At 40.6% G+C, this 12,135-nt stretch overlaps 2 protein-coding genes across 6 annotated transcripts; both read right to left on the bottom strand.

Moving 5' to 3' along the window:
- Positions 1 to 598: 598 nt before the first annotated feature.
- On the bottom strand, positions 599 to 2,088 carry LOC133737301 (LEAF RUST 10 DISEASE-RESISTANCE LOCUS RECEPTOR-LIKE PROTEIN KINASE-like 2.7). Its single transcript, XM_062164894.1, has 2 exons — positions 1,870 to 2,088; positions 599 to 1,372 (listed from the first exon to the last, which is right to left on the bottom strand). Exon 2 carries the CDS (start codon positions 1,334 to 1,336, stop codon positions 599 to 601), a length of 738 nt encoding a protein of 245 aa, XP_062020878.1. The 5' UTR covers positions 1,337 to 1,372; positions 1,870 to 2,088.
- A 1,954-nt stretch (positions 2,089 to 4,042) lies between these two features.
- LOC133740844 (cysteine-rich receptor-like protein kinase 44) lies at positions 4,043 to 8,311 on the bottom strand. 5 transcript variants are annotated; one of them, XM_062168777.1, is made up of 7 exons: positions 7,312 to 8,307; positions 5,822 to 5,927; positions 5,571 to 5,715; positions 5,204 to 5,414; positions 4,882 to 5,119; positions 4,713 to 4,800; positions 4,043 to 4,540 (listed from the first exon to the last, which is right to left on the bottom strand). In XM_062168777.1, exons 1-7 carry the CDS (start codon positions 8,135 to 8,137, stop codon positions 4,229 to 4,231), a joined length of 1,926 nt encoding a protein of 641 aa, XP_062024761.1. In that variant the 5' UTR covers positions 8,138 to 8,307; the 3' UTR covers positions 4,043 to 4,228. The 5 variants fall into 5 exon arrangements, with proteins under 5 accessions (XP_062024761.1, XP_062024760.1, XP_062024763.1 ...); XM_062168776.1 differs by having other exon boundaries at positions 4,650 to 4,800; positions 7,312 to 8,304; XM_062168779.1 differs by lacking the exon at positions 7,312 to 8,307 and adding an exon at positions 6,019 to 7,080 and having other exon boundaries at positions 4,650 to 4,800.
- Positions 8,312 to 12,135: the final 3,824 nt, after the last annotated feature.

The raw sequence follows: 12,135 nt of genomic DNA, 5'->3' as shown, positions 1-12,135 counted from the left end.
GTATAAAGGCATTAGCACAACCACCTTTTACGGGTAATAACTCCTTTTGTCCACTATTTACTTGATACGCATCTATATTAGTTTCTCATTCAAGCATCGGAGAGGCGTAAACCGTCCAGTACGGTTTACCCCTCTAAGCGTGTGTTATTGATACAGGATTTAGGAGTTGGATCGGTACCCCAGACGGTATAGCATTCTGTGTGAGGTACCCGGAGAAAGCCACCAGAAACACTTGGCAACGTTTTAATTTTCTTACCTATAATAATAGTAATAATAACAATACTGCTGCACATTTGTCCAAGAACAGTTATGAACTCCATGGTCTAAAACATGATATGTAAATCACCAAAATTCGTATCTTAATTTGGTTCTGGGATGTCAAGCAAATGGCTAATTAGCTAGCTAAGCTGACGGGCTTGGAATATAGAAGAGTACTATGGCAGACCAATCCTGAAATCCGATCAATTTAACTAAATAGAACTGATTTTTAACATCGATTTTCAAGGCCAATTTGTATATCTATACATATATCTTATTTAGGAGAGTTAGTAAATGTATATCGATAAGGAGAGAAATTGATGATACCTGAATTGGATGGTTAAGAGCTTTCAGTACATGTGGCTGTCGAAGATGAAGTAGTCTGGCAAAAGCACTTGAATTCTTTGGCAATAGTGCCACAAACTCCCCCAGATTTCAAGCACTCGTTGCAGAGTTCAGTATCAGCATTTAGCACATCCAATTCAAAACCACCATCTATCGCAATCTCAATATCTGTAGCATTGTTGTCCAGAGCCACAGAAGCGGATTCAAATACCGGAACCAAAACCTTATATTGACAGGCTCCCGTAGTAACTGGATCAACCAGGATACCACTAGCTCTCGTCTGTGTGAGATAGGAAGCGGTAACGCTACTGTTGCAGCGATACGAATTACCTGTGACTGTTACGTTTGAATTGCATCCGTACCAAAAAGACACGCTCAGAAGCCCAGAAGAGTAATCGAAAAGAGAGGTGTCGAGGTTTGTGGGAACATATGTCAGGGGACAGATAGTTTCCCAGTAATCCTGCCTAGCAACTTTTACAGTAGGAGTTGTTGTAGTAGTACTACTATTGCTCATGTCAAGAATTCTGAACTTGATATTCCTCATGGTGATCATTGGGACGTTGGCTTCGCATGTGACCTCAAACCCAGATTTGCCACAGTATTCAGGTCGGTTCGCTCCCCAAAAGGGGTAAGAGATGTTGCTTTTGACGCTCCCGCAGGTAATAGGTTGGCTACAGTTGCCATATTCCACTGTATCATCGGCGCACACCCTTGATTGAAAATTGATCGACATAAAGGAAGTGATCAAAAGCAGAGGAATCAAAGAGGACTGAAAAAGCACAAAGGAATTCATATTAGCTAGCTAGGAAGGCTCAATGATCAGGAATCAGCTCATCACCAGTAACGAAAACGAAGAATGAGCCTGCTAGCGGCAACACCAATTCACCAAGTCTTTATTCATAGGTAATCGGTCAGCTTTGATATATTCAAGGGAGAAAAACCACATAATTAATGCCTCTGTCTCTGTTTTATCTCTTTCTTATTTGGATGTTCTGTTCGCACCACCAATTGCTACACGGATGAGTCACCTACTGGTAAATTGAACGTTTATTTATATTCTAATTTCCTAACCCACTAGTGATTTTCAGAGTATCGTCTCTGATGAGGGGCTGGAATGGTATGCTCTTCCAGAAGCAAGACAAAGTCAATGCATGCTTAAGACTTGGAAAAAAAAAACCCTCCAATAGAAATCGTTTAAAAACGGAATAGAAAGAAAGAAATTATAATCAAATGCAAAGAACTTGCAATTCCATTACTTGTTTGTACCTGAGGAGGAGGTAACCCCAGAAGTCTAGGGCCCTCATATCTATAGTCATTGAGATCGAAAGGATCTACCTTAGGATAAAAGGCCAGCCGCCGCCTCTGAGCCACCGCCTGCAACTTCGGCGTTCCGTCTTGGACCCCATTCTCCTTTTCTGGGTTTGGTGACTTGGTCTCGGCGTCAGGCTTTGGGGTTTCGGCTACTGAGAAAAATCTAGAGAGAGAAATAATGCGCTATTGCGGAATGAAAATTGAAATTTTGGGAATGTTTCATTATTAACCGTTCAATTGCTTTATGCTGACGTGTCAGCCTCAAGTCAAGAGTCTAGCAGTGATCCTAGTACCATATATTATAGCATAATCCATTTCCATCTCTTGGATCAGGTTGAATACACGTAGGGTTGAGCACGGATCGAGCCAATTATAAAATCTGAAGAGCTTCAATCCGAACTGAAGTATTTTGGGCTCGGTCTGAAAGTTGTATCTCAAACATTTGGGACCGAATCAAGCCCGGACTAACTCCAAAAGTTGTGTCTCAACTTTTTGGGAACGAATAAGGCCCGGAACTTCTTTTTTTGGGCCAATTTTTAGGGTTTTCAGGACAATTTTTATGAAATGGATTAAAAATTCAAGTTTTCATTATGAACCATTTGAGTGTTTAAGCTGACATGGCGGCCTTAAGCAGAGAGTCTACGAAGAGCCAGAAACACAGTTTTTGTCATCATGGTCATATCGCTCAATTTTGAGTGTCTTGGTATCTCAACCATACACGTTGGTCAAAGACCAAACCTCCACCACCAACCTTGGGGAAAGATCTTGAACTCAATCAAGCCACCAAGAATCCGATGCTCATACCCACCGGACATCAAATCCAGAATACCCAAAGGTCGATCCCAAAACCATATACTCACCTGTTTTACCAATCCCTTCCAAATTGGGAAAATTTCGCAAACAGTACACCAAGTAAAGACCACTAATAATTCTTATACATAAAGTTCCAAACCAAACATTTCGGTACACAAAATCTGAAACTCGACCCACTATCAGTACACGACGTCAATTTTTGACACCAAAATGTCCATTATGCCCCAGTTTTTTTTTTTTAATAATTTTTTTTTTCTGTTATTTTTTTTTTCCTTCGTTTTTATCTCTTTCTTCTTCCTTCTTCCGGCTCCACGAAACCCACCTCTGTTTTCATGTGAGAAGAAGCCCGAGCTCACCCACCTCTGTTAACCCAGCTACTAAATTTAGAGCATAACCTGCTCTCGGGTGGAGGAATGGGTGTTCAATTGGAGGGCAAGGGCGGCGTTTGAAGCGAGGGAGTGAGCGTGGAGGTGAGGAAGGCGGCGTTGGAAGCGAGGGAGTGAGCCCGGAAGAAGGAAGAAGAAAGAGATAAAAACGAAGGAAAAAAAATAACAAAAAAAAAATTATTAAAAAAAAAAAAACTGAGGGTATAATGGACATTTTGGTGTCAAAAATTGACGTCATGTACTGATAGTGGGTCGAGTTTCAGATTTCGTGTACCGAAATGTTTGGTTTGGAACTTTATGTATAAGAATTATTAGTGGTCTTTACTTGGTGTACTGTTTGCGAAATTTTCCCTTCCAAATTTGATGTACCCATCCAAAATCAACCTAGATTCTAGTGACTTGTCGACTGACGCCAACCCCAATCCAACAAAACCCATTTTGATCATGCACGTTAATCAAACAAACCAGACCTCGCTTCACCAACCACCGCATAACAACCCTCCGCAAACCAGATTTCCGTGTTATCATACCCTATAGCTGCAACCCATACTCTATCGCTGCAACCCAGACTGACCAGCCAGCGCCTCACATGCGGCTGACCACCAAAACGTGAACCATGAAGCCACCATCGCAGCCGTCATATGATGAAACAGAGTTTCCTGCTGCAGCCCCCATCGCTGACCACCGTCCAACCACGCTTGTCTAGCCGCACCGTCGATGTGGGGACGCCACTGGGCAAGCAACGCCACTAAACTTGTGTTTTATTATTTTTTTATCTGAGAAATTTTCTTATACATGAGCACGTGTTTGCAGGCTAGTTTTAGTTATCTCATCCCATGATGCTAGTGAAATCTGAAGTTGTGACCTCCTCTACAGTGTTAGTTATCCCAAATTACCAATAGGGCATAGTTTACTGGTTTCATATGAGGTTACAAGTTCAATCCCTTATCTCTTCTCAAAATATAAGAAAATACAAGAATATAAGGTCCATAAAGACTCATACCTCAAAATAGGGGAATCAAATGAAAAAAGTTGTTAAGGAACTATATAACAAAAACAGATTGCTATACCTTTAACTTTGAATGTGTCGAAGAAAGGAAACATTGTTGAAGCGTTTATCGAGCTTCTGGCAAACTAATTGTGAGTGCATTGTTTGAATAATTGGTAGGTGTTTGAGAAGAAGGACCAATAGTACTGAAATTCGTCTGTGTTGAAAAGGCAGGTGCTTTGGTAGGTGGAAGAGAGGCAGCTTCATTTCCCTGCAACATGTGAATTACTGATGCCATTGCAGGTCGATCAGCTGCAGATTCTTGAACGCACAAAAGTCCTATATTGATACACCTTAAAGCCTCATGAGCCTGTAATGTTTCCCTTATTGACGCATCAATCACCTCTATTCCCCTTCCTTCTTTCCATAGGTCCCATGCCTAAGAAAAAATATAGACACGATCATAACCGTTCTTGCATGAATGTACCAATATATTTGAAATTTTAAACCTTCTAGTACCTTGCAAATTTGCAAGGCTTTTTACCTACCCATCCAGCGAGAGTCAGTGAACGTTCAAAACGATAGAAACTAGAATTTTTCTTTCCACTTACAATCTCCAACAACAAAACTCCAAAACTAAAGACATCCGATTTCTCAGAGAAATGACCATAACGTGCATACTCAGGTGACATGTAGCCGCTGCACAAACGACAATGAAATTAGCAATAGTAGTGATTATAATATAGTACATGAATGAAATCATTTGCTGGAAACACTTACTAGGTCCCAACAACCCTGTTAGTATTTGCTTCAGTTTGATTTATGTCAAAAATCTTTGCCATTCCAAAGTCAGAAATCTTGGGGTTCATTGTTCCATCCAATAGAATATTACTTGCTTTTAGATCCCTGTGAATGATTTTTAATCTTGAATACTTGTGTATATAAAGCAATCCTTGAGCTATACCTTCTATAATTCTTAAACGTCTATCCCAGTCCAATTTTGTCTTTTCAGATGGATCTGCACCATGAAGAAGAATGATTGACAACCAAATCTAGATTAAAAATATTATCTAGTAGAATCTTAGTAGAAATGAGCATATACCAAACAGAAATTTGTCCAAACTTCGATTGGGCATGTACTCATAAATCAACATCATTTCCTCTGCTTCAGTGCAGCAACCCAAGAGTCTAACAAGTTTGGTATGTTGGAGCTTCGCTATAAGCTTTAACTCATTCATGAACTCCTGTTGTCCTTGTCCGGACTTCTTTGATAGCCTTTTTATGGCTACTTCTTGATTTTCAGGCAAAATCCCCTGTTAAAGTTGGTGAAAATTTCGGCAAACAAAACACCTTATAAATTCCTTTCAAAAAAAAAAACCTTATAAATTAAGGAAATTACCAAATTACAAAATACTCATATTCATGAAGAAAATTGTGTTTGCAATTGAAGCACATAGAGGAAGGCTCACCTTATAAACAGGGCCGAATCCTCCCTCTCCTAGTTTATTCGCTTCAGAGAAGTTATTAGTAGCTACTAATATACTCCTCAAACTGAATAGTGGTAGTTCTGTATCATTCTCCACACCAGCAGCACTAAGATACTTTATAGTTTCACTAACGATCCAAAATATTGATAGTTCAGTGTTTGTTTTGATTACTAGAATATGTCTGGCTTCACATTTGTGGGTGTATGAAGAGAGACAGAGAGTGGTAGAAGTACCTTCTCTTTCCCAGTGTTTTCTTCCATAAAAAATAGCCAAAAACTATAGCAAGCAACCCTGGTGTTGCTATGAATGTTGCGATTACAATGGTTCGCTTTCTACCAGCTGCAAAGAAAAGAAAAATATCGGGTTGAGCAATACATATGATGGCCCAAAGTTAAGGCCACCTACCAGACACAAATAAACATCACATTACTTTTTTTATTCTTATAATCAGAAGCTGCTAGTCTAATGTGTAAAGTTCTTCCATTTTCATCCGCCCACAGATCTCCTTTCCAAGTTGAACATTCAGAAGAAGAGCTGCTATAACCATAAGCAGTGCAATGGCAATCATTTAAGCAAATTGATTCACAGCGGTCAATACTATAAATATCATGTGAGGTGGTATTGGTAAGGGACACCGGACAAACATTGTTCCAGTAATCGGCTCTAGCAATTGTGAAACTGCTTTGACTCTGATTGATAGAAAGGACTCGAAACTCTTGTTCCTGGATCAAGATAGACGGGGCGTCGCCGCTGCAGTTCAACTTGAACTCCGGGAGCCACAGTAATCGGGTCGGTTTGATCCCCAGAAAGGGTAACCGATGCTCCCTATACTTGCACACTCGAACGATTGGCTGCAGTGAGGTACCGCTCATCATCAACCCCCAAGAATTTTGGTACCCCAGATAAGAATACTGGTATTATTATTAAGAGCTGCAGGAGGAGAAGATAGCGATGCATTTCTAGAGATAGAGATAGAGGCTGTGTGTGGTTTGCTTAGATCTAAGACCTAATCGAAGATGAAGGTTGAAGTCGTCTCTTCATCTCTTAGCTGACGGGTGATTACAAATACAAGTCCGGATCGAGGATAGTGAAACATTTATAAGTTTTTACTTTTAAAAAAAAAAAAAATTATATTAGAAATATGAAGAGTTTTTTTTTTTTTTTTTTTCTGGTCATATTAATGTTGTTGGTGAATGGAAATGATGGCGAACTAGATCATTTTTTGGGTCAACTTTCGCAGCGGGAGGACTCAGCACGAAATTTCAAATTTGTATTGGTTATTACTTGTTAGACAAATCAGCCGTCTTAATTGAAAAGTGGGTAAACCCTCTCAGTCTGTTTACCACTTTACCTAAACCTCGATCGACCAGACCATCTAGTCTAAGCTTAAAAGCTTATGAAACAAACACAAACATATTGGAAGGATGATCAAGTCCAAGAACAATTATGAACTCCATGGTCTAAAACATGATATGTAAATCACCGAAATTCGTATCTTAATTTGGTTCTGGGATGTCAAGCAAATGGCTAATTAGCTAGCTAAGCTACCCAGCTTGGAATATGAAGAGGACTGTGGCAGACCAATCCTGAAATCCGATCAATTTAACTAAACAGATAACTGATTTTTAACATCGATTTTCACGGCCAATTTGTATATCTATAAGTATATCTTATTTAGGAAAGTTAGTATATGTATATCGATAAGGAGAGAAATTGATGATACCTGAATTGGATGGAGCTGGATTTGGAGATTGTGAAGAGCTTTCAGTACATGTGGTTGTCGAAGATGTAGTAGTCTGGCAAAAGCACTTGAATTCGTTGGCAACAGTAGTCATGTTTTGCCCACAAACTCCCCCTGATGACAAGCAACTGTTGCAGAGGTCAGTATCAGCATTTAGCACATCCAAATCAAAACCACCATCTATCGCAGTCTCAATATCTGTAGCATTGCTGTCCAGATCCGCAGAAGCGGATGCAAATACCGGAACCAAAACCTTATAATCACAGGCGCCCGTACTAACTGGATCAGATGGGAGACTACTAGCTCCCCTCTGTGTGAGATAGGAAGCAGTGACGCTACTGTTGCATTCATGCGAATTACCTAAGACTGAAAAGGTTGTATTGCATCCGTACCAAAAGGACACGTTCAGAAGCCCAGAAGAGTAAGTGAAGAGAGAGAAGTTGAGGTTTGTGGAAACATATGTCGGCGGACAGATAGTTTCCCAGTAATCCTGCCTAGCAACTTTTACAGTAGGAGTTGTTGTAGTCATGTCAAGAATTCTGAACTTGATATTCTCCATGGTGATCATTGGGACGTTGGCTTCGCATGTGACGTCAAACCCAGATTTGCCACAGTAATCAGCTCGGTTCGCTCCCCGAAAGGGATAAGAGACTTTGCTTTTGACACCCCCGCAGGTAATAGGTTGGCTGCAGTTGGCATATTCCACTGCATCATCGGCGCACACACTTGATTGAAAATTGATCGACAGAAAGGAAGTGATCAAAAGCAAAGGAATCAAAGAGGACTGAAAAAGCACAAAGGAATTCATATTAGCTAGCTAGGAAGGCTCAATGATCAGGAATCAGCTCATCACCAGTAACGAAAACGAAGAATGAGCCTGCTAGCGGCAACAGCAATTCACCAAGTCTTTGATATATTCAATGGAGAAAAACCACATAATTAATGCCTCTGTCTCTGTCTTATCTCTTTCTTAAATTGAACGTTTATTTATATTCTAATTTCCTAACCCACTAGTGATTTTCAGAGTATCGTCTCTGATGAGGGGCTGAAATGGTATATATGCTCTTCCAGAAGCAGGACAAAGTCAATGCATGATTAAGACTTGGAAAAAAAAACCCTCCAATAGAAATCGTTTTTTTTTTTTTGTCAAATAGTTCATTCATTAACAAAACAACTACAAATGTAGAAGTAGATGTACATAAGGAAGCAAAGGTCCTAGACAATAGACAAAAGCTTAATTAACCTACATCCAACAGAAAATAACACACCGAGGCCCAAAAACCCAACAACAACAAAAAAAAAAAACCCTAGATCTAGAATCACAAAGCACTGCCTCTAGGAGACCAGCCGCCATGGCTGCTGACCTCCAAGTTGCAGAGGGAGTAACATCAGCCAACGCTTCACTTCCGGATAGAAATCGTTTAAAAACGGAATAGAAAGAAAGAAAATTATAATCAAATGCAAAGATCAGGCTGAACACACGTAGGGCTGAGCACGGATCGAGCCAATTAATTATAAAATTTGAAAAGCCTGAATCCGAACTGACGTATTTTAGGCTCGGTCTGAAAGTTGTATCTCAAACTTTTGGGACTGAATCAAGCCCAGACCAAGCCCAAAAGTTGTGTCTCAACCTTTTGGGAATGAATAAGGCCTGAAACTTTTTTTTTTGGGCCAATTTTTCGGTTTTGCAGGACAACTTATCTCAATTTTTATGAAACGGATTAAAATTCAAGTTTTCATTAAGAACCATTTGAGTATTTAAGCTGAAGCTGACGTGGCGGCCTCAAGCAGAGAGTCTACAAAAAGCCAGAAACACAGTTAAGTCGAGTATGTATTTTGTCATCATGGTCATATCGTTCAATTTTGAGTGTCTAGGTATCTCGGTTTATCAGCAATACTGCACCGCCATAATCAGTTTAGCGCTAACATCCATTATAAGAAAATAATCACATAAAAGTGCCTTGTTCAACAGGTTAGCGTCCTTGTTCAACACATAGAAGTCCCTCTTTCAAGGTAATGTTCTTCCCAAACCAATATGGGACGATTAATTCTCTGCAGGGGATAATTTCTTCTGTAGTTCTTAGTTTTCAGATATAGCAATAGCAAGACGAATTTCTCCAATTGGACAAATCAAATGGGAAGGAGTCTTGTTGAGGAAAGCGGTTAGGCCCACAATTTTTCCCAGAGTTGATGGTATTGGACTGAGGGTAACCGTAACATTTTCATCTGAATATATGGGAATTGCTCCAAGTGGCAGGTGAGTGGCAACATAAGCAACCAGTACCTAAGAAGCAAGATATTTGGGACCCAACAAGTCCCCAGCAATAGAAGTGGAACTAACGAACAATGGGGTCTACGGGAGTAAAAGAATCACATGTATAGGAGCTGGAGGTTTTGGCTTCACCACAGGAGTAGATGATGACAACGCCATAACCACACTATGGGGCAAGTCCCTAATATTCACCAGGTTCATGCTAAAAACACCCGTACATCTAATAAAGACCCTGCACGTTCAAATATTTAGAATATAACGTACTCTTCAGAAAAAGAATCCCATAAGCGATTGTTAACTTTGAATAGAAGTGATCAGTTGATATTCACAATGACAAGAACTAGCAACACCTCTTCTCACTACAATCGCCTTTTGTTAATGTGAAGGAAACGACTCAAAGATGATTCAATCTTTGAAGTCATTTCATATCATGAATATAGGCCATATGGAGGTGTTAGATTTAGACCCACCAAACCGGCAAGAGATGGAAGGACTACCATCACCTTGTCGATACTATAAAATTTGGCTACACCATCCTAACCGTACAATAGTACAAGGATCAATCGAGAGAACTCGGTGTTTGTCCTCTAGATAGATATATTGGTAGAGGAAACGACTGTTGTGATGCATGCGGATGACAATCTTGCTAGCAATTATCCATATTTAGCTCATCATCGCTATGAATCTCTTGAGCACAATGAAAGTGGAATTTGTACGAACCCAATAAATGACAAACAAAAAAGGATGATGACCCATCTGTTGAAGAATGTTGACTTTAGTGTGCCTTGTCAAACTAGGATTAGTTCTATAGTTGTAATAGGAGAGAATTCCCAAATCAAGTTAGAATAGGAATTCTTGCATTCCAAGAAATTGTACTTTGTAATCCCCATATATAGGGCTCCTATTATCAATTAATACACACACAATTCTCTCAACAATCTCTCTTGCATCTCATATTCTAAAACACGTTATCAAGACGAGCCCTAACCACAAAAACCAAAAAAAAATACCCCGCCATTAGCCTTGCTACCGCAAACACCTAGCTCGCGCTAGCCTCTCTCTCTGCTGCACGTCTACACGCCCGTGCGCTTGCTACCCAGCACACCTCGCGCCTTGCTCACTAGCGTCTGCCCTCACGCTCTAGTGCTCGCCTACACCTGCCTGTCCCGCACACCTGCTCCCTACCTCTGTTAGCCTCACCTCCACCTGGATAGCCTCACTTAGACTAGCCTCGCCATCTACACATCTCGGCCATCTTCTTTGCACGCATGCATCAACACGCCATGCTTCAAGCTTCGATCAAACAAGTAAGTATTTACATTAAAGTTCCTGCTTTCCTTACTTTAATTCTCTTTCTTTTTCTCAGAAACTTGCAACCTCCCTTCTTTTACATCCCACCTTTCTGTAACGTCAGTTCGATTCTATAAAAGCGGAATAGTGAGGATTCACGCTATATACGAACTAAGAGCGTTCGTAAGACTTCGGACTAAGAGCGCCCATAAGCATTAAATTTGACCATATAAACATCATTGTTTCAGTCTAATCCAAAATTCTTGGAAATCGATTTCTTGGTAGCATAGCTCAGAAATCTTATTATTAGTTGTCGTGGAAGCTTTGACTCTGAAACTAATCTATTTCTTCTTCTTCTTTTCAGGATGTCGAAACCAAAGCTCGGCTTTCCTATGCTTGATTCAACTGGCTTGGAATACCATAGTTGGGTCACTGATGTTGAGAACCATCTCACATCAAAAGGGATCTACCCATAATCCAGGCGCCAAACCTGGAGCTCATATTCGAGTGTACGGCTACAAACAATGCTACTGCCCTCATCTTGATGCGACGCCACATGGACAAATCACTCCGACTGGAGTACATGTCGATCAAGGATGCCAGAGAACTACGGGTGGCGCTACAAGAGCGCTTTGGTAATGTTCCAGATTCCCTCCTCCCTGACTTAAAAGTTCAATGGAACAACTTGCACTTAGCCGACTTCAAGTCTGTCTCTTAATATAATTCAGAAGCTCTACGCCTCAAATCCATATTGGGGTTCTGTGGACAACCTATCACAGATCAAGAGCTAATTGAGAAAAATCTCTCCACCTTCCCTGTCTCAGCTATTTTGGTATTGAAGCAATACAGAGGTGAATACAATGCTGGACAGATCCCGAGGTTTCATCAACTAATTAATGTTATGTATGTAGCTAAGAAACATGACAACATCCTCGTGAAAAATTATAATTCAAGGCCCGTTGGAACTAAGAGCGTTCCCGAGGCGAATTATAATGCACCCAAAGGAGGGCGCAAGGAGCGGAACCCTAAAACTAAGGGACAAAATAGATGTGTAGGTCCATACAACCGCCCTACAAAGGAAGGTAACCGTCAGAATAAAGGACGGACACGTGGCAACACATGGCAAAGTGGGAGAAGGGGCCGTGGCGCTCCAGGACGTGGGGAAGCCGCCCAAGGATGTGGTCATGGCGCCAATTCCTCTAGGGGAGCCAACCAAGTGTAAACAATGCACCTTAATTGAAAGG

Source organism: Rosa rugosa, chromosome 3, assembly GCF_958449725.1.
Source record: "Rosa rugosa chromosome 3, drRosRugo1.1, whole genome shotgun sequence".
NCBI classification, from domain to species: Eukaryota; Viridiplantae; Streptophyta; class Magnoliopsida; order Rosales; family Rosaceae; genus Rosa; species Rosa rugosa.
The sequence above is the reverse complement of the archived record's forward strand: the minus strand, read 5'-3'. Positions and strand labels throughout refer to the sequence as shown.